Source organism: Symphalangus syndactylus, chromosome 8 (genome assembly GCF_028878055.3).
Source record: "Symphalangus syndactylus isolate Jambi chromosome 8, NHGRI_mSymSyn1-v2.1_pri, whole genome shotgun sequence".
Classification (NCBI taxonomy): domain Eukaryota; kingdom Metazoa; phylum Chordata; class Mammalia; order Primates; family Hylobatidae; genus Symphalangus; species Symphalangus syndactylus.
The window spans coordinates 106,911,191-106,932,941 of record NC_072430.2 but is presented as its reverse complement, the minus strand read 5'-3'; the positions used below and the strand labels follow the sequence as shown (position 1 = coordinate 106,932,941).

Sequence of the window (21,751 nt, the reverse complement as noted above, 5' to 3'; positions counted from 1 at the left end):
AGCTACTCAGGAGGCTGAGGCAGAAGAATCGCTTGAACCAAGGAGGCAGTGGGCCGAGATCACGCCACTGCACTCCAGCCTAGGCGACAGAGAGAGACTCTGTCTCAAAAAAAAAAAAAAAAAAAATTAGCCAGCATGGTGGTGTGCGTCTGTAGTCCCAGCTACTTGGGAGGCTGAGGCAGAATTGCTTGAACCTGGGAGGCGGAGGTTGCACTGAGCCAAGATCATGCCACTGCACTCCTCCCTGGGTGACAGAGTGAGAATCCACCTCGAAAGAAGAAAAAAAAGAGTGCCTCATTTCAACCTTAAAACTTACAGACATCTCTTCTTTAAACTAGTTCCAAAACAGTAGTATCAAAAACAGTCCCATTCTGTAGTATTCCTATTTATTAGCAATGAACAATAGTCTCCCTATAATAGTCTCCCTTTGGCGGAAAGCTAGTTTTTTTTTTTTTTTTTTTTTTTTTGAGATAGAGTCTCGCAATGTTGCCCAGGCTGGAGTACAGTGGCACGATCTCTGCTCACTGCAACTTCTGTCTCCTGGGTTCAAGTGATTCTCCTCCCTCAGCCTCCTGAGTAGCTGAGATTACAGGCGCCTGCCACCACGCCCGGCTAAGAGGTTTTTTTTTTTTTTGTATCTTTAGTAGAGACGGGGTTTCACTATGTTAGCCAGGCTGGTCTTGAACTCCTGACCTCGTGATCCACCTGCCTTGGGCTCCCAAAGTGCTGGGATTACAGGCGTGAGCCACTGCGCCTGGCCAGGGGAAAGCTAGTTTTAACTCCCTTTTTAAAAACAGACTAGGTTTGTTTTTAAATATCCACATGATTCAATCATTCTACTCTTAGGTATTTACCTAAGTAAATGAAACCATATGTTTATACAAGGACTTGTATATATCTATATCTGCTACTTGGAATGCTGAGGCAGGAAAATCGCTTGAACCCAGGAGGCGGATGTTGGAGTGAGCCAAAATCGTGCCACTGCACTCCAGCCTGGGCGACAGAGCAAGGCTCTGGCTCAAAAAAAAAAAAAAAAAAAATGCTGATATGCCCTACAAGAAATGTTAAAGGGAGTCCCTCAAAGGACATTAGACAACAAGTAGAACCCAAAAGCCTACTTAGGTAACTATAAAAGCCACTATTATTGTATTTTTGGTTTGTAACGCCTTTTTAAAAACAAAAACAAGAAAAGGGGTCTCATTCTGCTGCCCAGGCTGGAGTGCTGTGGCATGATCACACGTTACTGCAGCCTTGAACTCCTGGACCTAAGCAATCCTCCTACATCAGCCTCCTGAGTAGCTGGGATGACAGGCAAGTGCCACTGTGCCTGGCTAAGGCACCATTGTGCCAAAATGATCCTTCTGCCTCGGTCTCCCAAAGTGCTGGGATTATAGGCAAGACCCATCACATCCAGCCTCCTCCTTTTTTCTTATTTAAGAGAGAAAAGCATAAAATAATAATTATAAATCTAGGCTGGGCATGGTGGCTCATGCCTGTAATCCCAGGACTTTGGGAGGCTGCAGTGGGAGGACTGTTTGAGGCCACGAGTTCAAGACAAGCCTGGGCAACATAGCAAGATTCCGTTTCTACAATTTTTTTTTTTTTTTTGGAGATGGGAGTCTCGTTCTGTTGCCCAGGCTGCAGTGCAATGGCGCGGTCTTGGCTCACTGCAAGCTCCACCTCCTAGGTTCATGCCATTCTCCAGCCTCAGCCTCGCGAGTAGCTGGGACTACATGCACCCACCACCGCACCTGACTAATTTTGTTTTTGTATTTTTAGTAGAGATGGGGTTTCACCATGTTAACCAGGATGGTCTCGATCTCTTGACCTCGTGATCCGCCCGCCTCGACCTTCCAAAGTGCTGGGATTACACGCGTGAGCCACTGCGCCTGGCCAAAAATTTTTAAAAATTAGCTGGATGTGGTTGTGCACACCTGTGGTCCCAGTTACTCAGGAGGCTGAGGTGGGAGGATCACTTTAGCCTGGGAGGTCAAGGCTGTATCGAGCTATGATGGCAGCACCGTACTCCAGCCTGGGTGATACAATGAGATTCTGTACTCCTGCCACCACCCCCAAAAAAGAATGTCTAAAATTAAAAAGACTGGCAATACCAAATGTTGGCAAAGATGCAGAGAAACTGAAACTCTTATGCACTGCTGGCCAGAATGTAAAATGGCACAACCACTTTAGAAAACTGGCAGTTTCTTTTTTCTTTTCTTTTTTTTTTTTTTTGAGACAGAGTCTCGCTCTGTCACCCAGGCTGGAGTGCAGTGGTGCGATCTCAGCTCACGGCAGCCTCTGCCTCCTGGATTCAAACGATTCTCAAGCCTCAATCCCGAGTGACTGGGATTACAGGTATGCACCACCACACCCGGCTAATTTTTGTATTTTTAGTAGAGATGGGGTTTCACCATGTTGGCCAGGCTGGTCTTGAACTCCTGACCTCAGGTGATCCACCCGACAAGCCTCCGAAAGTGCTGGGATTACCAACGTGAGCCACTGAGCCCGGCCACAAAAACTGGCAGTTTCTTAAAAAGTTAAACATGCCGGGCGCGGTGGCTCACACCTGTAATCCCAGCACTTTGGGAGGCCGAGGCGGGCAGATCACAAGGGCAGGAGATCAAGATCGTCCTGGCTAACACAGTGAAACCCAGTCTCTACTAAAAATACAAAAAAAATTAGCTGGGCGTGGTTGCAGGCGCCTGTAGTCCCAGCTACTCGCCAGGCTGAGGCAGGAGAATGGCGTGAACCTGGGAGGCGGAGCTTGCAGTGAGCCAAGATCGCGCCACTGCACTCCAGCCTGGGCAACAGAGTCAGACTCTGTCTCAGAAAAAAAAAAAAAAAAGTTATACCTACCACATGATTCAACCACTCTACTCTTAGGTATTTACCTAAGTAAATGAAACCATATGTTTATACAAAGACTTGTACATGAATATTCATAGCAGCTTTATTTGTAACAGTTGAAACTGGAAATAAGCCAAATATCCATCACGAGTGGATGGACAAACTGTATCATATGCATACAATGAAATACTACTTAGCAATTAATAAACTATGGCTACACATAAGAACATGAATAATAATTATAACTAATAATATTAGTTGTAATATAACTAATATTATAAGTAATAATATTAGTTATAATATAACTAAATATTATAAGTAATAATATTAGTTATAATATAACTAAAATTATAACTAATAATGAACATGAATAATTATAACTAATAATTAATTATAATAACTGAAAATAATTATACTGAAAGAAGCCAGAAAAACAGTACATTTATATGATTCCATTTATATAAAATTCTAGAAAATGTAAACTAATCTCTAGCGACAGAAAGCAGATCAGTGGTTGTGTGCGGACTCATGGGGGACACCGAAAGTTGAGGAGAGATTACAAAACGGCACAAGAAATCTTCTGGGGGTAATTGACATGTTCACAATCATGACTGTGATGATGGTTTTATGGGTGTATACATATATCAAAACATACCTAAATGTACACTTTAATATGTGCAGTTTATCAATTATAGCTCTTTAAATGTACAAAAATTGAGAATAAATCAGAATTGAAAACATAAATATTCAGGAAAATCTGATGCGTCCTTTCAAAGGGGACTCTAACTCTAGGAATAGGTAAATAATGATACCTTAATGCTTGTGTAAATGAGTTAAAGGGAGTGGCATTATTAACACTGGTGAGGAAAGACAACTAGGGGAAAAAAAAAAGAATAGAAAAGATAAACAAAGAACTTTTTCAATCTTTCCTACCCAAAGGAAGGAAAATGCAAGTTGGATCTTGTAGGTGGGTCATAAAATCAGCTCAGTGGTTTAAAACAAACAACTCTAACCAAAACTGAAATGCTCTAGATTAGAACAGAAAACACTAGGATACAGAGTAGGTGGTAAGGTTAAGTATTATACTATATGTAATGAGGTAAACTTTGCTTTTTTTTTGAGATGGGGTCTCACTATGTTGCCCAGGCTGGAGTGCAGTGGTTATTCACAGGTGGGATCATAGTGTACTACAGCTTCACATTCCTAGGCTCAAGAGATCCTCCTCCCTCAGCCTCCTATGTAGCTTAGACTACAAGTATGTACTATAGCACCTGGCTGTAGTTGTATTTCTTAATGTGGGTTATGTCAGACAAAAAAGTATGTAAAATGTTGAATTCTAGATCACAGAAGAAGTCTGTAGATTTTGTCCAAAAGAGAAAATGGAAAAACTAAAAATATGTGAAAAGAACTGGTAGTTTCTTCTGAAATGTACTATATATTTCTTAAAAAGAAAAGACCAGGGGGCAAACATGAACTGAGGAAGAGTTGCCGCATTTTTTTTAAGATGGAGTCTTACTCTGTTGCTCAGGCTGGAGTGCAGTGGTGCAATCTTGGCTCACTGCAACCTCCACCTCCCAGGTTCAAGTGATTCTCCTGCCTCAGCCTCCTGAGTAGCTGAGATTACAGGCACCTGCCACCACATCTGGCTAATTTTTTGTATTTTTAGTAGAGACAGCGTTTCACCATGTTGGCCAGGCTGGTCTAAAACTCCTGACCTCAAGCAATCCACCCGCCTTGGCCTCCCAAAGTGCTGGGATTATAGGCATGAGCTGCCGTGCCTGGCCTTTTTTTTTTTTTTTTTGAGATGGATCTTGCTCTGTCACCCAGGCTGGAGTGCAGTGGCATGATCTCTGCTCACTGCAACCTCTGCCTCCCGGGTTCAAGCGATTCTCCTGCCTCAGCCTCCCAAGTAGCTGGGATTACAGGCATGCACAACCACACCCAGCTCATTTTTGTATTTTTAGTAGAGATGGGGTTTCACCATGTTGGCCAGGCTGGTCTCGAACTCCTGACCTCAAGTAATCCACATGCCCCAGCCTCCCAAAGTGCTGGGATTACAGGCGTGAGCCACCGTGCCTGGCTAAGTTGCCACCTTTTATGTGAAAATATATTAGGATAAAACCATTGATTACAAGAGGTTATACAAAACTAACAATAAGGAATAAAGAAAAGCCAGGCAAGTGATTTTTAACAGGGGAGAGAAAAGAATTCAAGACAAAGAAATGGAGTATAAACATTTGGAAAAGAGGCTGGGCTCATATCTATAATCCCAGCACTTTAGGAGTTCGAGGCTACAGTGAGCTATTATTGTCCCCCTGCACTATCGTATGGGTGACAAAAAACTGGAAAAGAATGGAAAACATGAAGAATGGTAGTACAGTTAAACAAATTATACCTGAAAATTTTATGTAGGAGGAGAAAAGCTACTTTAAAATAAACGTGGCCTATAATTTTTTATTTTACCAATTTAAAATATTTTAACATAAAACAAAAGCCTTAAACTGTGTGTGAGGGCCAGGCATGCCGACTCATGACTATAATCCCGGCACTCTGGGAGGCCGAGGTGGGAGGATTGCTTGAGGTCAGCAGTTTAAGACTAGTCTTGGCAACTACCCTGTCTCTACAAAAAACAAAACAAAACAAAACAAAAAACTGGCCGGGCACGGTGGCTCATGCCTGTAATCCCAGCACTCTGGGAGGCTGAGGCAGGTAGATCACGAGGTCAGGAGTTCGAGACCAGCCTGACCAATATGGTGAAACCCCATGTCTACTAAAAATACAAAAATTAGGCATGGTGGCACGTGACTGTAGTCCCAGCTACTTGGGAGGCAGAGGCAGAAGAATCGCTTGAACCCAGGAGGCAGAGGCCGCAGTGAGCCGAGACTGCACCACTGCACTCCAGCCTGAGTGACAGAGCGAGATTCTGTCTCAAGAAAACAAAAACAAAAACAAAAAAAACCCAAAACCGTGTGTATGTGATTGTTAAAGCAGTTCATTTTTACTGTAAATTCTGAAACATATAGGAAGAAAAAGTCATTTATGAACCCAATATTGAGAGATAACTATGGTTTAACATTTTCATGTATTTCCTTCAGATTATTTTCTATGCTTTCATTTTTATCAGGAAAGTATTCTTCCCCCCTTTATTGACTAAACTATGCTTGAGTCCCTGGCAGTTTATAAAATTAAAGCTAGTTTTTATATTCATTAATATTTGAAAGATTTTGAGTTTTACTACTAAAGGAATGTTTCTTAATCTCAATGCAACTATGAAAGCAAAAATGGCTTCTTTAGACATAGCTGCATTTCTCTCTTTTTATAAACTATGTACTTGCTACCTAACTCTAGTATTGGATTGTCACTGCAGAGAAGCAGTTTATTGATTGTAGCACATTAGATTTAAATGGATTCCCTGGAAGTGAACCAAGTATTATGAATTCCTTACTTGGCAACCTACTCTATACTGTAAGTAAAAAGTTTTCAGGTAAATATGCATATGATGCATATCTCATAATGATAGGGTTGCCGAGAGATATTTCAGAATAATAGATCCCATTTGTGCTGGTGAAATAAAACAATTTAAGGAAGATGAGGTTGTATTTTACTAGAATAAAATTTCACAGATTTTTCTTTTAGGGATACTCTATTGTGAGGCTGGTACCTCTGATTAATTCTAGTAAAGTATTCAGCCTCTCACTTGCTGTCAGGGACCTCTCAAAAATCTGTCCCAGTTCCCATAGCAGGGACTGTAGTTTTGGAAGCAATCTTGGACATATGTGCTTGACAATAGGCTCGTTCATTGCCACACACTTAAAAGATTTCAATCTGACTTGAAACAGAAGCCAAACTTGAAAGTAACCTACTGACTAAGATAACCAATGAAGACAGTGCTCATTCTAAATCTGTATGGAAACTATAATGTGTCTCTAGCCTTTCTCTGACATCACCCCACTTAAATCAGGATCCAAAATGGAAATACCATTTTAGTCCTACCAAGACAATCTAAAACTGAAATGTGAAAATATATAGTAAAATAATTCAAGTTGCTTATTTTTTCATTTTTTGTCCTTTTATTATAGTCAAGAAAATTAATTTGTATAAAGCATAAAAACAACACCTTCAGAATGAATCACTCTTACTACATTCTGAAAATAAGAACAGATTGGTACGGAAAAGGCAAACAAGAGTTTCTGGAAATATAATTATGATTGTGGAAGCTAAAACTTTAATGAATAGATAACTGACACAAGGGTAATAGTGAAAGCTAAATGAGTCATTTGAAGATAAAGCTGAGTAAATCTTGAAAAATGTAGTAAGGGAGGCCAGGCGTGTGGGGAGGGGAGGGGAGGGGAGGGGAGGAGGGGGAGGGGAGGAGGGGGGAGGGGGAGGCAGAGGAGGAGCGGAGGAGGTGGGAGAAGGGAGTGGAAGGGGGGGAGGGAGGGGAAGGGGGAGGGGGAGCAGAGGAGGTGGGGGGAGGGAGGGGAAGGGGGAGGGGGAAGGGAGAAGCAGAGGGGAGGGGGAGTTGGAGGGGGAGGGGAGGGGGACGGGAGGAAGAAAAACATAGAGGGAGAAAAAATGGAAAATACAAGAAAAAAAATGATTCTTAGAATGTCAGGTGGTACAGTATTTGTCTAGTGGGAATTCCAGAAGGAAGAATTGAAAGAAAAGAAATAATTTAAAAAATAATACCAGGCCAGGCATGATGGCTCATGCTTATGATCTCAGTACTTTGAGAAGCTGAGGTAGGAGGACTGCTTGAATTCAGGAGTTTGAGACCAGCCTGGGAAACAAGGTGAGACCCTGTCTCTACCAAAAATTTAAAAAGCCAGGCAAAGTGGTATGCACCTGAAGTCTCAGCTACTCAGGAGGCTGAAAAAGGAGAATAGCTTAAGCCGAGGAGTTCAAAGCTGCAGTGAGCCATGATCACACCACTATACTCCAGCCAGAATGACAGAGCGAGATCCTGTCTCAAAAAAAAGAAAAAAGAAAGAAAGAAAGAAAGAAAGAAAGAAAGAAAGAAAGAAAGAAAGAAAGAAAGAAAGAAAGAAAGAAAGGAAGGAAGGAAGGAAGGAAGGGCCGGGCGCGGTGGCTCAACGCCTGTAATCCCAGCACTTTGGGAGGCCGAGGCAGGCAGATCACGAGGTCAGGAGATCGAGACCATCCTGGCTAACACGGTGAAACCCCGTCTCTACTAAAAATACAAAAAATTAGCCGGGCGAGGTGGCTGGCGCCTGTAGTCCCAGCTACTCTGGAGGCTGAGGCAGGAGAATGGCGTGAACCTCTGGGGGCGGAGCCTGCAGTGAGCCGAGATCGCACCACTGCACTCCAGCCCGTGCGACAGCGAGACTCCGTCGGAAGGAAGGAAGAAAGGAAGAAAATTCCTCTGAATTTAAGAAACTTTTGAATTTTCAAACTGAAAACCTATCCAGTGCCAAGCAAAATGTGTGTAAAGATCCATGCCTACAAACATCAAGGTGAAATTTCACAATTCTAGTGATAAAGTCTTAAAAGCTTATAGAGAAAAGAAATTAAGAGGATAAAACAAAAACATAACAAAACAAAAAGCAATGAAATGATTCAGGCTGGCATTGAAATTCTCATTAGACTGGAGACTAGGGCCTAGAGCACATGGAGATTGTAGGCTAGAGAATGATGGAGTAGTAGTTTCAAAGTTGTGAAGAAAATAATTATGATATTGAAACTATTATCCAGCCAAATTATTACTCGAGTGTGAGGGCAAGATAAAAACATTTTTAAACATGCAAGGACTCATAATGTTTACCACCATATACATACTAATACACATTACTTAAGGAGGAACTTCATCAAAAAAACAATCGTTTACAAGAAAGAGAATGACATGCGATTTTTAATGCTGCTTCTGAGTACAGCCTAAAAACAAGACAAAGATGACAAGAAGCCAAAAAGAAATCATTTGATGATGACTTTTTTAATTTTCAATTTTTATTTTTTGTTTTAAGATGGGGTCTCGCTCTGTCACCCAGGCTGGAGTGCAGTGGCATGATCTCAGCTCGCTGCAACCTCTACCTCCTGGGTTCGAGCAATTCTCCTACCTCAGCCTCCTGGGCAGCTGGGACTTGATGACATTTTTTTTAAAGAGAGAGGGTCTTACTCAGGCTGGAGGGCAGTGGTGTGATCATAGCTCACTGCAGCCTCAAACCCTTGGGCTCAAGTGATGGATGATAACTTAAAACATTCTCCCCAAAGCGCAGGGGAGATTTTAGTAACTAATGTAGAATTTTTATTTCCTATAAATCCAAGCACAATAGTTGGTTGTGCAGTGAATGCTTACATAATCATAATACTACAAATTTCTCATTATTGTATTTAAATATTAGATGAATTTACAGACAAAACATAAATCATTTAATAATAGAATATTACAAACTGGGAGAAAGTAAACGAGAGACAACTTAAGAATAGATAGAGTATTTGAAGTTATAATGGTAATCTTTGGAAGAGAAAAAAACCCAAAAGATTGCTAAAGCGAGTTACTTATGGAGAGTGATAGTAGGGAGAGGTAGTTTTTTCCTTTTTAATACAATAATTATAATATATCATCCAATAGAATGATCATATGATTTTATCAATAGAATACTGACCAAATGGAGAGAAATAGATACATCTAGAGGTACTGACATTAAAAAAATGTGTTTAAGTAAAAAAACAAACTTCAGAAATGATAGTGGATAGATTATCCTATTTATACTAAAAGATTATATAAGTGTATATTTGTTAATTTGTAAGATGTTTTCAGTGTTGTAACAACAACTTACTCAAATGGCAGGGGACTTGAGATATTTCATTGTTGTGAATTTTACATATTATAAATATACATCATATATAAATATATAAAAATATATGTGTGTGTGTATATATATACTTTTTTTTTTTTTGAGACAGAGTCTCGCTCTGTCACCCAGGCTGGAGTGCAGTGGCGTGATCTTGGCTCACTGCAACCTCTGCCTCCCCGGTTCAAGCAATTCTCCTGACTCAGCCTCCCAACTAGCTGGGACTATAGGTGCATGCCACCACGCCCAGCTAATTTTTTGTATTTTAGTAGAGACGGGGTTTCACCGTGTTGCCCAGGCTGGTCACGAACTCCTGAGCTCAGGCAATCTTCCCACCTTGGCCTCCCAAAGTGCTGGGATTACAGGTGTGAGCCACCGCACCCAGCCGAATTATATTTTTAATAATTAGCAGAATTCATAGGCTGCACCTTGGTTTTTTTCAGGTCTAGCCTAAATTTTCATTAGCCATTGGTTATGTAAGCCTGCACTACTTAACAGTTTTGATACTATTCTCAAGAGAGTACGACAGAATTTCAATAATATTTAAAATATTAATATGTTAATTAATCCAGCTGTTACCTAATCTGGCAAACTTATGACACATTAGTTATTCTCTCTAAATAGTATTTTAAGCTTGGAAAAAAACAAAATGGAACTAAAAACTGACTTTTTTTCATATTGAAAAATTTGAAAACGTAACATCATAAAAATCAAGTTGGATTTGTGGCATTAGGCAACTCCAAAAACTATTAACATTATTAACAGTCTATTTTTGCTTCAAACAACATTAAAACATATTCAGTCATAAGTCCTCTCTTTAATAACTTAGTTTTTTCTTACCAGGCTATTTTCTTTCCAGGCTTCTGGGAACTTGGGTCTCTGTTTTTCCCTAGACACAAGAACCTGCATATCCTCAAAAGTGGGATGGTTTCCAACTTCTGTCTGAAAAGCCATCTGGTACTCTGGTACGGATTCCCCTGTGGATTTGTAGAAAGAATGACAGAATAAAATTTCTAATTATCATAAATGACAGAATAACAGGGGTATTTCTGATACCAAGTAAGCAAAAAAAATTGTGTCACAATCTTTTTATTTTTTAACCCCTTCAGGCACATTTGGAAATCCTAAAGAGACCTTGCTGTAGGTTTAATGATTTTTTCTTTCTTTCTTTCTTTTTTTAGATGGAGTCTTACTCTGTTGCCCAGGCTGGAGTGCAGTGGCACGATCTCAGCTCACTGCAACCTCTGCCTCCCGGGTTCAAGTGATTCTCTTGCCTCAGCCTCCCGAGTAGCTAGGATTACAGGCGCACACCACCACGTCCAGCTAATTTTCGTATTTTAGTAGAGATAGGGTTTCACCATGTTGGCCAGGCTGGTCTTGAACTCCTGACCTTAGGTGATCCACCAGCTTTGGCCTCCTGAAGTGCTGGGATTACAGGCGTGAGCCACCACGCCCATAATAAATGCTTTGCTTAGAATAGTCTCAAATATTTGTTGATAAATCAAATGGTAGTTTCAATGATGGATAGGTATTTTTAAATGGTTTCTGGTATTACTAAACTCAGGGAAAAAAGACTATTATGTTTATAAGGCACACTTAATACTTGAAAACATGCCTGAACACTGATCCCATGGAGGGGGGTAAAGATGAAGAAAAACTCCAGGACCTAGTGCAACAAATATGCCTACAGAACCAAATATAAGTGGGTGGGTTGAACAGTCACTATGTCTCATTACATCATTGGTTCTATTATAGTCCAGCCAGACTGTATCACATGTTACAAAAATATTTATGATAATGGTCATTTGAAAGAAAAATCAATAGACTTAAAAAAAAATTTTTTTCAAAGAAACGGTCTCACTTTGTTGCCCAGGATGGAGTACGGTGGCATGATCATAGCTCACTGTAACTTGAACTCCTGCACTCAAGTGGCCTCCCTAATAGCTAAGACTACAAGAGTGTGCCACCATGCCCAGCTAATTTTTAAAAATATTTTTGTACAGATAAGGTCTTGCCATGTTGCCTAGGCTGGTCTCATACTTCTGCCCTCAAATGATTCTCCTGCCTCAGCCTCCCAAGGTGCTGAGATTACAGATGTGAGCCACTGTGCCCAGCTCTAAAAATTCCTTTTAACTAACAGGTAGTATTTAGATCATGGACTTAAATATTATTAACTATTTTATCACTATTTAATAACCCTATTCATTGCCAATAAGCACAATCAACTCTGATGTTAGGCTTTTGATTTTTACAAAATATGATAATAAAATTAAGTTTATGTATATAATATATTGAATCACATAGAAGACCCCTGGGACCAACACTCAATGATCTACTAGAAACCATGGCAAAGAACACAGAACGAGAGACTGTTCCTGTCTCTTTACCCGTCCTCCCACCTTATTAAAATGACAAGATAAATTAGAAGAAAGAACATCAAGACAGAGGATAAGGCATTTAGGTTCTAATCTTCGCTTCATCTTGACCTTGGAAAAGTCATTTAACTATTCTCTGTTTTAGACTTCCCGTAAGCAAAATGGCAATGTCTGCCACCTTCCTTATATCACTTACATGGAGATAATACAAAGTTATAATGACCCAGATGGAAACCACATTACAAATAAGTTTATGTTTCATTTAAGTTTTGTTTCTATTTGAATACTCAAAACAACTCATAAATACTTGCCTTCCACCAATATTAAAAAAGATTTACAAAGATTAATTCTATTATCTATGCAGAATTGCCTGTTTGTTGTAATACTGCCTTATGTATAAATACAAGTGATTTTCACATACTGTAAACATTTAAGCAGATACTTAGTGTTGATCAATAACATCAACATTGAACTTGAGAGATAAAATTAAAGGATTTAATAATCATGCCAGTTAGTATATCACTTTCTTCCTTGAAACCCCATGTGATAAAACCTTATCCTATACCATCTGTGAACTACAAGATATTTGCTAATGTATCTGATCTGTCTCTGAGACATACACACAACACATACACATACCTTCCAAGTGTTATTTATTTTTTTTCAAATGCTGGTGTAGTAGAATAACTAAAAATTCCCAATTTTACTCTTTTAAAAAATTAGGTCCAAATTATAATTTTAAAAGTTGCTAAATGAAATTGAAGCACAATCTTTTATGAATGCAATGGTTAAGAATTACCAAATAAATTTCCACTAAATCTTCACAGTCCAAAATCTAATTGTTCAACAGAAACTTGTTTAGCGCTAACTTAGTGTTAGGTATTAGAGATACAAAGGTGAATGTTAATGACAAAAATCATTATCATGGAAGATAATAACCTTATTGGATTTCCTTAAAACCTTACTGGATTTCCTTACTATCGCTGGATTGCTCAAGGAAAGTTTCATAATCTCATTTTCTTTAGAACTGCCCAAAATATCTTATAGTAATATCTAGCACTATCAGATACCATTCCCTGCTTCTCACCCCATGTGCCACCTGTTAACTATGTCTCTACCAGTTAGAGACCTTTTTTTAGCTCCCTTCTCAAATTACACTTATTCTTTCTTCCTTTTTCTATCTCTCCCTTTTTTCTTCCTTCTCCCCCTTCTATTTAAACTTTGTAGCATTTCACTCTTCCTCTGTAATACAGATAATTCATTTATTTTACTAACATTTTATAGAGAAGTAACCTTCATTACAGAGTGTTTCCATTTAATAACACAGCACATACTGCATTTTGAGGTATATCATGAAAGTTTAAAAAATGTTTTATAAGAATTTTATAGTTAGTATACACTATTCTCTAGGTTTATTAATATATATTTATATGATCCTTTTTTCTTTTCTACTTCCACCTCATTTAATTGTTAAAATTTTCAAGAGTGCCTTGTATCCCTTGACTGTGCTTTTCAAATACTTTCCCCTCCTATATACACTCTGTAACATGATTTCTGTGTTCTGTATTCCACAGAAACTCTGCTAAGAATACCAATGACCTCCTCCTATTCAAATTCAAAAATCATTCCTCAGTTGTTTCCTCTTGACCTTTCAATTACATCTATTGCCATCAATATTGGTGTGTTTTTTTATTTTTATTTTTTAATCAGCTTCCTCAGGCTGAAATCTTAGTTCTTAAAGTTTTCTAATACTGACTTACAAGGCATTAGGATTTTTCAGTTTTCTCACTATTTTTCTGATCATTTGTCTTCTTAATTAACCTACTTCATGGGGGTAGTACCCTAATATTCAGTCATATTCACCTATTTTTCTTTCTTTTTATGTTCCAGTTAAAGGAGTGCATCGACTCATAACTTCTCAGTTACCATCTCTATGCAGACAACTCCCAAATAACCATTTTAATCTTAAATTTCCATCTTATTTATTATTTTTAATTGTCTTTAAAAATTTATTTAGTTGTCTGTCAATACCCCATCGAATAGTCTCCAAGATTAACTCATCTTTCTGGTTGCCACCCTCACCCTCACTTTTTTTTTTTTTTTTTTGACACAGAGTCTTGCTTTGTCACCTAGGCTGGAGTGCGGTGGCACAATCTCTGCTCACTGCAACCTCTGCCTCCCGGGTTCAAGCAATTCTCTTGCCTCAGCCTCCCGAGTAGCTGGGATTACCAAGCCCCACTAATTTTTTTGTGTTTTTAGTACAGTTTTTTTGTATTTTAGTACAGTTGGGGTTTCACCATGTTGGTCAGGCTGGTCTCGAACTCCTGACCTCAGGTGATCCACTAGCCTTGGCCTCCCAAAGTGCTGGGATTATAGACGTGAGCCACTGTGCCTGGCCCCCCCTCACTGTTTTTTTAGACCTCTGAATAGTTCTTTTTTTTTTTAGAGATGGAGTCTTGCTCTGTTGCCCAGGATGGAGTGCAATGGCGACAATCTCAGCTCACTGCAACCTCCGCCTCCCTGGTTCAAGCAGTTCTCCTGCCTCAGCCTCCCAAGTAGCTGGAATTACAGGCGCCTGCCACCACGACCAGCTAATTTTTTAATATTTTTAGTAGAGATAGGCTTTCACCATGTTGGCCAGGCTGGTTTCGAACTCCTGACCTCAAATGATCCACCCACCTCAGCCTCCCAAAGTGCTAGGATTACAGGCCTGAGCCACTGTGCCCGGCCAACCTCTGAATATTTCTCAATTCCTTTGAATCCCATTCTTTTTATTTTTTGAGATGGAGTGTCGTTCTGTCACCCAGGCTGAAGTGCAGTGGCGTGATCTCGGCTCACTGCAACCTCTGCCTCCCAGGTTCAGGTGATTCTCCTGCCTCAGCCTCCTGAGTAGCTGGGATTACAGGCGTGCGCCACTGCACCTGTCTAATTTTTGTATTTGTAGTAGAGCGGGGTTTCACCATGCTGGCCAGGCTGGTCTCGAACTCCTGACCTCGAGATCTGCCCCCTCTCAGCCTCCTAAAGTGCTGGGTTTGCAGGCATGAGCCACCATGCCTGGCCTGAATCTCATTCTTTTAATAGATAAACACAAGTACAGATTTCTTCTCTGCATTTTCTCCCAAATTTGCCTCTCCCCATTTCCATATCCAAGATTACAGGGTATTTTAAAGCAACTCTCTTCTTATTCCTTTTTTATTTTTTCTTATTATTCCTTTTTTATTCCTTCTTATTCCTTTTTTATTTTTTATTCCTTATTTATTATTTTTTATGTAGAGTATACATAACATAAAACTGACCATTTTAACCATTTTTAAGCATACCATTTAAAAGTGTACCATATTTTTTATGTAGAGTATATATAACATAAAACTGACCATTTTAACCATTTTTAAGTGTATCATTCTGTGGTATTAAGTACATTCACACTATTGTACAACCATTACCACTATCCATTTCTAGAACTGCTTCTATCTTCCCAAACTGAAACTCTGTACCCATTAAACAGTAACTCTCCATTTCTTTTTCCTTTTTTAAGCCCCTTCTAGTTCTATTTCTATTTTAATTAATCCTACATATTTGCTAAAATAATCTTCTGAAAACAAGATTTCATTGCCTTTCCCTATTCAAACATTTGATATCTTTCTTTATTATTTATCAGATCAAAAGCAATAGTCATTCTTTGAACACAGTAGTTTTTCAAAATATATTGCTTGTAGCAGTGTACTAATCTGATGAAAAAATCATTTCAGTCAGACATGCTTCTAAAACAAAAATCCTACATGAGACTATTAACAAAGAAATTATCAAACTGTGGTCAAAGTTCTAATAATACAATACTTGTGGGTTTGGGTGTGGTGGCTCATGCCTGTAATCGCAGCATTTTGGGAGGCCAAGGCTGGAGGATCACTTGATCCCAGGAGTTTGAGGCCAGCCTGGGCAATACAGCAAAACCCTGTCTCGACAAAAAATAAAATATTAGCTGGGCGTGGTGGCATGCACCTGTAGTCCTAGCTACTTAGGAGGCTGAGCAGGAAGACTGCTTGAGCCCAAGAGTTCAGGGCTGCAGTGAGCTATGATTGCACAACTGCACTCCAGCCTGGGCAAGAGTGAGACCCTGTATCTTAAAAACAAAACAAAAACAGTACTTGGTTTTTTTTTGTTTTTTTTTTTTTTTTGAGACCAAGTTTCACTCTTGTTGCCCAGGCTGGAGTGCAATGGTGCAATCTCAGCACTGCAACCTCTGCCTCCTGGGTTCAAGCGATTCTCCTGCCTCAGCCTCCCAAGTAGCTGGGATTACAGGCATGTGCCACCACACTCAGCTAATGTATTTTTAGTAGAGACAGGGTTTCACCATGTTGGTCAGGCTGGTCTTGAACTCCTGACCTCAGGTGATCCACCTGCCTCGGCCTCCTAAAGTGCTGGGATTACAGGCGTGAGCCACCACACCCGGCCAAAAAAAGTACTACTGCAATTACTGCTATTTTCAGAAAAATGCCTCAATTGAATATCTGTATTTTTAATTAACTAGAAAATATACTTCTAGATAACTGATTGATCTGCACTTAATCTAAATAATCACTGATTTATTTCATTATATTTTTGAATTACAAACTAATGTTTGGCCTGGTGCAGTGGCTCACTCCTGTAATCCAGGCATTTTTGGAGGCTGAAGTGGGTGGATCACTTGAGCCCAAGAGTTTGAGACCAGCCTGAGCAACATGGTGAAACCTTGTCTCTACAAAAAAATACAAAAATGAACCAGGCTTGGTGGTGCATGCCTGTAGTCCCAGCTACTCAGAGGCTAAGGTGAGAGAATCACATGAGCCTGGGGAGGTCAAGGCTGCAGTGAGCTGTGATCACACCACTGCACTCCAGCCTAGTGACAGAGTGAGGCTCTGTCTCTTAAAAAAATTATCTATACATATATATATATATATATATATATATATATATGATACATATATATGTGTGTGTGTATATATATATATACACACATACATATACACACTTGATATATATAAACTAATGTGTAATGCCTAATGTCTTTAAAGCCAAACAATTCAACTCCACTATTAATCTTTTTAAATTAAATAGCTCTATTTCATAAATTTGTCCAATGCTAGTTCCTTTTTCTATGCTTTTAATGGTGTTATTCCTAAAAGACAGTGGCCACACAGATCAAATCATCTGTATAGCACCTAGAAGAATGCAATGCCAGATTTATAGTTAAAGTTTTTAGATGATACTATAATGACGTAATCCCTAAGAAGGGAAAACTATAAATTCATTTGGCTATTTCAAGTAAGCCTCAAACAAACATTCACTTAAATGAATATTCTTTCTCTTTTTTTGAGATGGAGTCTTGCTCTGTTACCCAGGCTGGAGAGCATGGTGTGATCTCGGCTCACTGCAACCTCCGCCTACTGGGTTCAAGCAATTCCTCTGCCCCAGCCTCCCGAGTAGCTGGGACTCCAGGTGCTCACCACCACGCCTGGCTAATTTTTGTATTATTAGTAGAGATGGGGTTTTACCATATTGGCCAGGCTGGTCTTGAACTCCTGACCTCGTGATCCGCCCGCCTCAGCCTCCCAAAGTGCTGGGATTACAGGTGTGAGCCACCGTGCCAGGCCTTTTTTATTTTTTTGAGACAGAGTTTTGCTCTTGTTGCCCAGGCTGGGGTGCAATGGCGCGATCTTGACTCACTGCAACCTCTGCCTCCCGGGTTCAAGTGATTCTCCTATCTCAGCCTCCTGAGTAGCTGGGATTACAGGTGCATGCCACCACGCCTGGCTAATTTTTGTATTTTTAGTAGAGACGGGGTTTCACCATATTGGTCAGGTTGGTCTCGAACTCCTGACCTCAGGTGATCTGCAAGCCTCAGCCTCACAAAGTGCTGGGATTACAGGCATGAGCCACCGCACCTGGCCAATGAGTATTCTTTCATTGAAAGGAAGGAAGAAGAGGAAAGAGGAGGAAGGGAAGGAGATAAAAAGAGAGGAGAAGAGGAAGGAAGGAAGGAAGAAAGAAGGAAAGAAGGAAGGAGGGAGAAAGGGAGCATGAAAAAAAAAAGAAAAAAGTGTTTACAAATAATTCATTGCTTCTAATTCCCTATGGGTTCAACTCAGTAAACATCCTAAGTGTAGCTTGTCTCAAACACTCAGATGGTGCATAAGGAAAATGTTGACTGCTAAAGCAATCAGAGACCAAACAAAATACAGTTAGATAAGCTATTACTGGCAATTAATTAAATTGCACTCAGATGAAAACCTGGAGTACTCTAAAAAAAAAAATTCCTAATTTGCATCCTGCTGCTAATAATGTTTCTAAACACTAGATGGCAATGAACTAAAGGTTTAAATGAAAGTAAAAAGAGTCTTACATAAAAGTTGAGTTAGGTACTATAGGTAGAGAAAGAAGATATAACTGCTTCACTTCAAAAAATATCAACTTTTGACAGTAGTTTTTACCTGGGAAGAGGTCTGTACATCTCATAAATATCTCCCAATAGATTAGTCCAAGAGCATACATGTCTACTTGTTTCAAAGCTGATTCACAGTCCCTCAAGTTCACAGCTCCTTCTAGCACTTCTGGTGCCATATATCTGATAGTGCCAACCTGATAAATTAGAGTGATATTTTTTAGACAGAGAATGTAGCATATTCTGAAGAACAGACATTAGACCAGAAGTTATATGTAAATCTTAGTCATGTCAATGTTATTTGACCCTAACCATGTCATTAAACCTTTCTATAACTTATTTTTTACCTATAAAATGCCCTTCCTGAATAATTAAACTGTGGTAAATCCATTTTAGTGACTACTATTAATCAATCAAAAATGAGCTAGACTTTCCTATGTATATCAACATAAATAATCTGTAAGATACAGTGAGAAACTTGCAAAACAATATGTATACAACTTAATCTTTTTTAAAATTCACAAAAATACAGCTGGGTGGCCGGGTGCAGTGGCTCACGCCTGTAATCCTAACACTTTGGGAGGCCGAGGCGGGCGGATCTCGAGGTTAGGAGATTGAGACCATCCTGGCTAACACGGTGAAACCCCATCTCTACTAAAAAAATATAAAAAATTAGCCAGGCATGGTGGCAGGTGCCTGTAGTCCCAGCTACTTGGGAGGCTGAGGCAGGAGAATGGCGTGAACCCGGGAGGCGGAGCTTACAGTGAGCCATGATCGCGCCACTGCACTCCAGCCTGGGCGACAGAGAGAGACTCCGTCTCAAAAAAAAAAAAAAAAAAAATACAGCTGGGCGTGGTGGCTCAGACTCGTAATTGCAGCACTTTGGGAGGCCGAAGTGGGTGGATCACCTGAGGTCAGGAGTTCAAGACCACCCTGACTAACATGGAGAAACCCCGTATCTACTAAAAATACAAAAATTAACCAGGCATGGTGGTACATGCCTGTAATCCCAGCTACTCAGGAGGCTGAGGCAGGAGAATTGCTTCAACCTGGGAGGCAGAGGTTGCGGTGGGCTGAGATTGCACCATTGCACTCCAGCATGGGCAACAAAAGTGAAACTCTTATCTCAAAATAAATAAATAAATAAATAAATTTTTAAAATCACAAAAATACATATATGTTGTGCATAGACAAGTATATATGAATGCAGAGAACAAAGTTGGGAAGGATATGTTCCACATTGTAATGGTGATTATCAGAAGGTGGACTGTGTTATCTTAAACTTGGTAACTTTACCCTTGCCTCAAAAATCAGTTCCTACAAATTTGTTCCTAATGCTTGTAAAAATGACTTGGAATGGCAGTGAGTTCCAAAATAAACTGATGAACTTTACAAAGGCCTTTACGAGATGTCTTTTATATTTCCTAATTTTGTAATTCCTAGTATTCTATACTTGGCAGTATATGAGGATAATTGTCCTGAGTCTCACTCTGTCCCCAGGATGGAGTGCAGTGGCACAATCTCAGCTCACTACAACTTCCGCCTCCTGGATTCAAGCGATTCTCTTGCCTCAGACTCCCGAGTAGCTGGGATTACAGGTGCGTGCCACTGCGCCCTGCTAATTTTTGTATTTTTAGTAGAGACGGGGTTTCACCATGTTGGCCAGGCTGGTCTCAAACTCCTGACCTCAGGTGATTCACCCACCTGGGCTTACCAAAGTGCTGGGATTACAGGCGTGAGCCATCACACCCAGCCAGTACATGTTTTAATTAAATTCATTATCATTTCAAAGTACATCAGTGTGATACCTTTTGTATACACTCACCTCGCTAATGGCTGCATTATCTTCCTCCCCTGGGCGCACCAGTCTATTTCCAGTCAGCCTCATGGACAATCCAAAGTCACTAATAACACAGGTTCCATCATTTTTCACTAGGACATTTCTGCTGTTTAAATCTCGATGGGAAATTGCAGGTTTATAATGATCTGTTTGGATAATTTCAAATATTTATCAATGAGTAAAAGGGACTATTGAACATGAAATGAACATACATAAATATAGAAGTAGTGTTATTTTTCTGCCCATTAATTTTCTAATAACAAAAAAAGAGAAATCGAAATTTCAACTCACACTCATCACTATTTTCTAATATATTTTACAATATAACTCCTGTTGCATGTATAAACATTAACTAAAACTAACAAACATGCTGCTGCTTCAGATTCTAACACGTACTTGTTTTTTCTCTTCATTTATAGTATAGGGCTGTAAAAGGAGGCAATAAAGAAACGAATATTTGGTATAAACATTAAAAAAAAGTCTGCTTGTCTAAAATAAGTATCAGTGAAAAACTAATGGAGCTCCAAAATTTTAATGTAAATCTTAAACTGCTCTCCTATGGCTTAACAGATCAAATCTGTGACAGCACATTCCAGTTCTGCCCTGAGGTTTAGCCATATCTCTAAGCCCACCTCAGCTTTTCAAATCTAACCAGAAATAGTTTTACAATGGTTTGGAAAAACAAGTGGAGGAAGTGGTATCTCTCACCAAGATATGAAAACTTGTTTTTCTCATTTTATAGAAGCAAAGTAGTGTTATGCTCCTTCTATTACTTTTTTATCCTTATCATAGGACTACAGGCTCCATGAAGGCAGAGAGAACATCTTTTACCTGACTTTAAAAGGCTTGGCACAGAGTAGACACACAGTAAATGATTGCTGACTGAAAGAATGAATCCAACCTAAGCCTCTCACCAAATATAAGTACATTATATTTTTCTTCTCTGTAAGGAAATCTTATATAAACCTTATATTAAATAAAACCATAGCTCTGGAACTGAAAAAAATTCTATAGCACAATTTCTGAAATTTAAAATATCTGCCTAGGTATAGAGCAATCAGAACAAAGTCAATACATTTACTGAGGATTTGTATTGTGGCACAAATAGACTCAGTATTGAGATGTATTACTCTCATTAATGAGCATTCAAATACAATTTCACCAATAATAAAACTATAGATAATAATAATCCTTGATGTAAAAAAATTAAGCAACAGTACAATTTGAAGAAAAAATAGGAGTTATTTCTTCACCTAAGAGTTGATTTCTTTCTCATTTCCTCCCTTACCCACTTCCTGTTCTCCAGTCTTCCAAAGCTTGTATTAACTTGGCTCCTACTCAATTCCTGCAAGAGCTGCATTTCTTTCTCTGAATAAAGCCACAACATAAGTATATGTCATACAATCTTGAGCTAATATTTATATAGGAAAACTCAAGGAAACATTGGAATATATTTATA

At 39.4% G+C, this 21,751-nt stretch overlaps 1 protein-coding gene across 2 annotated transcripts in view; it reads right to left on the bottom strand.

Moving 5' to 3' along the window:
- The window catches only part of BMPR2 (bone morphogenetic protein receptor type 2), a 194,084-nt gene that overhangs the window by 16,662 nt on the left and 155,671 nt on the right, over window positions 1-21,751 (bottom strand). For both annotated transcript variants that reach the window (XM_055290234.2, XM_055290235.2), the window contains exons 8-10: window positions 20,278-20,438; window positions 18,502-18,649; window positions 10,500-10,636 (exon numbers count right to left, since the gene is read on the bottom strand). In XM_055290234.2, the coding sequence (XP_055146209.1) occupies window positions 10,500-10,636; window positions 18,502-18,649; window positions 20,278-20,438 (446 nt within the window). The remainder of the gene's footprint in view (window positions 1-10,499; window positions 10,637-18,501; window positions 18,650-20,277; window positions 20,439-21,751) is intronic.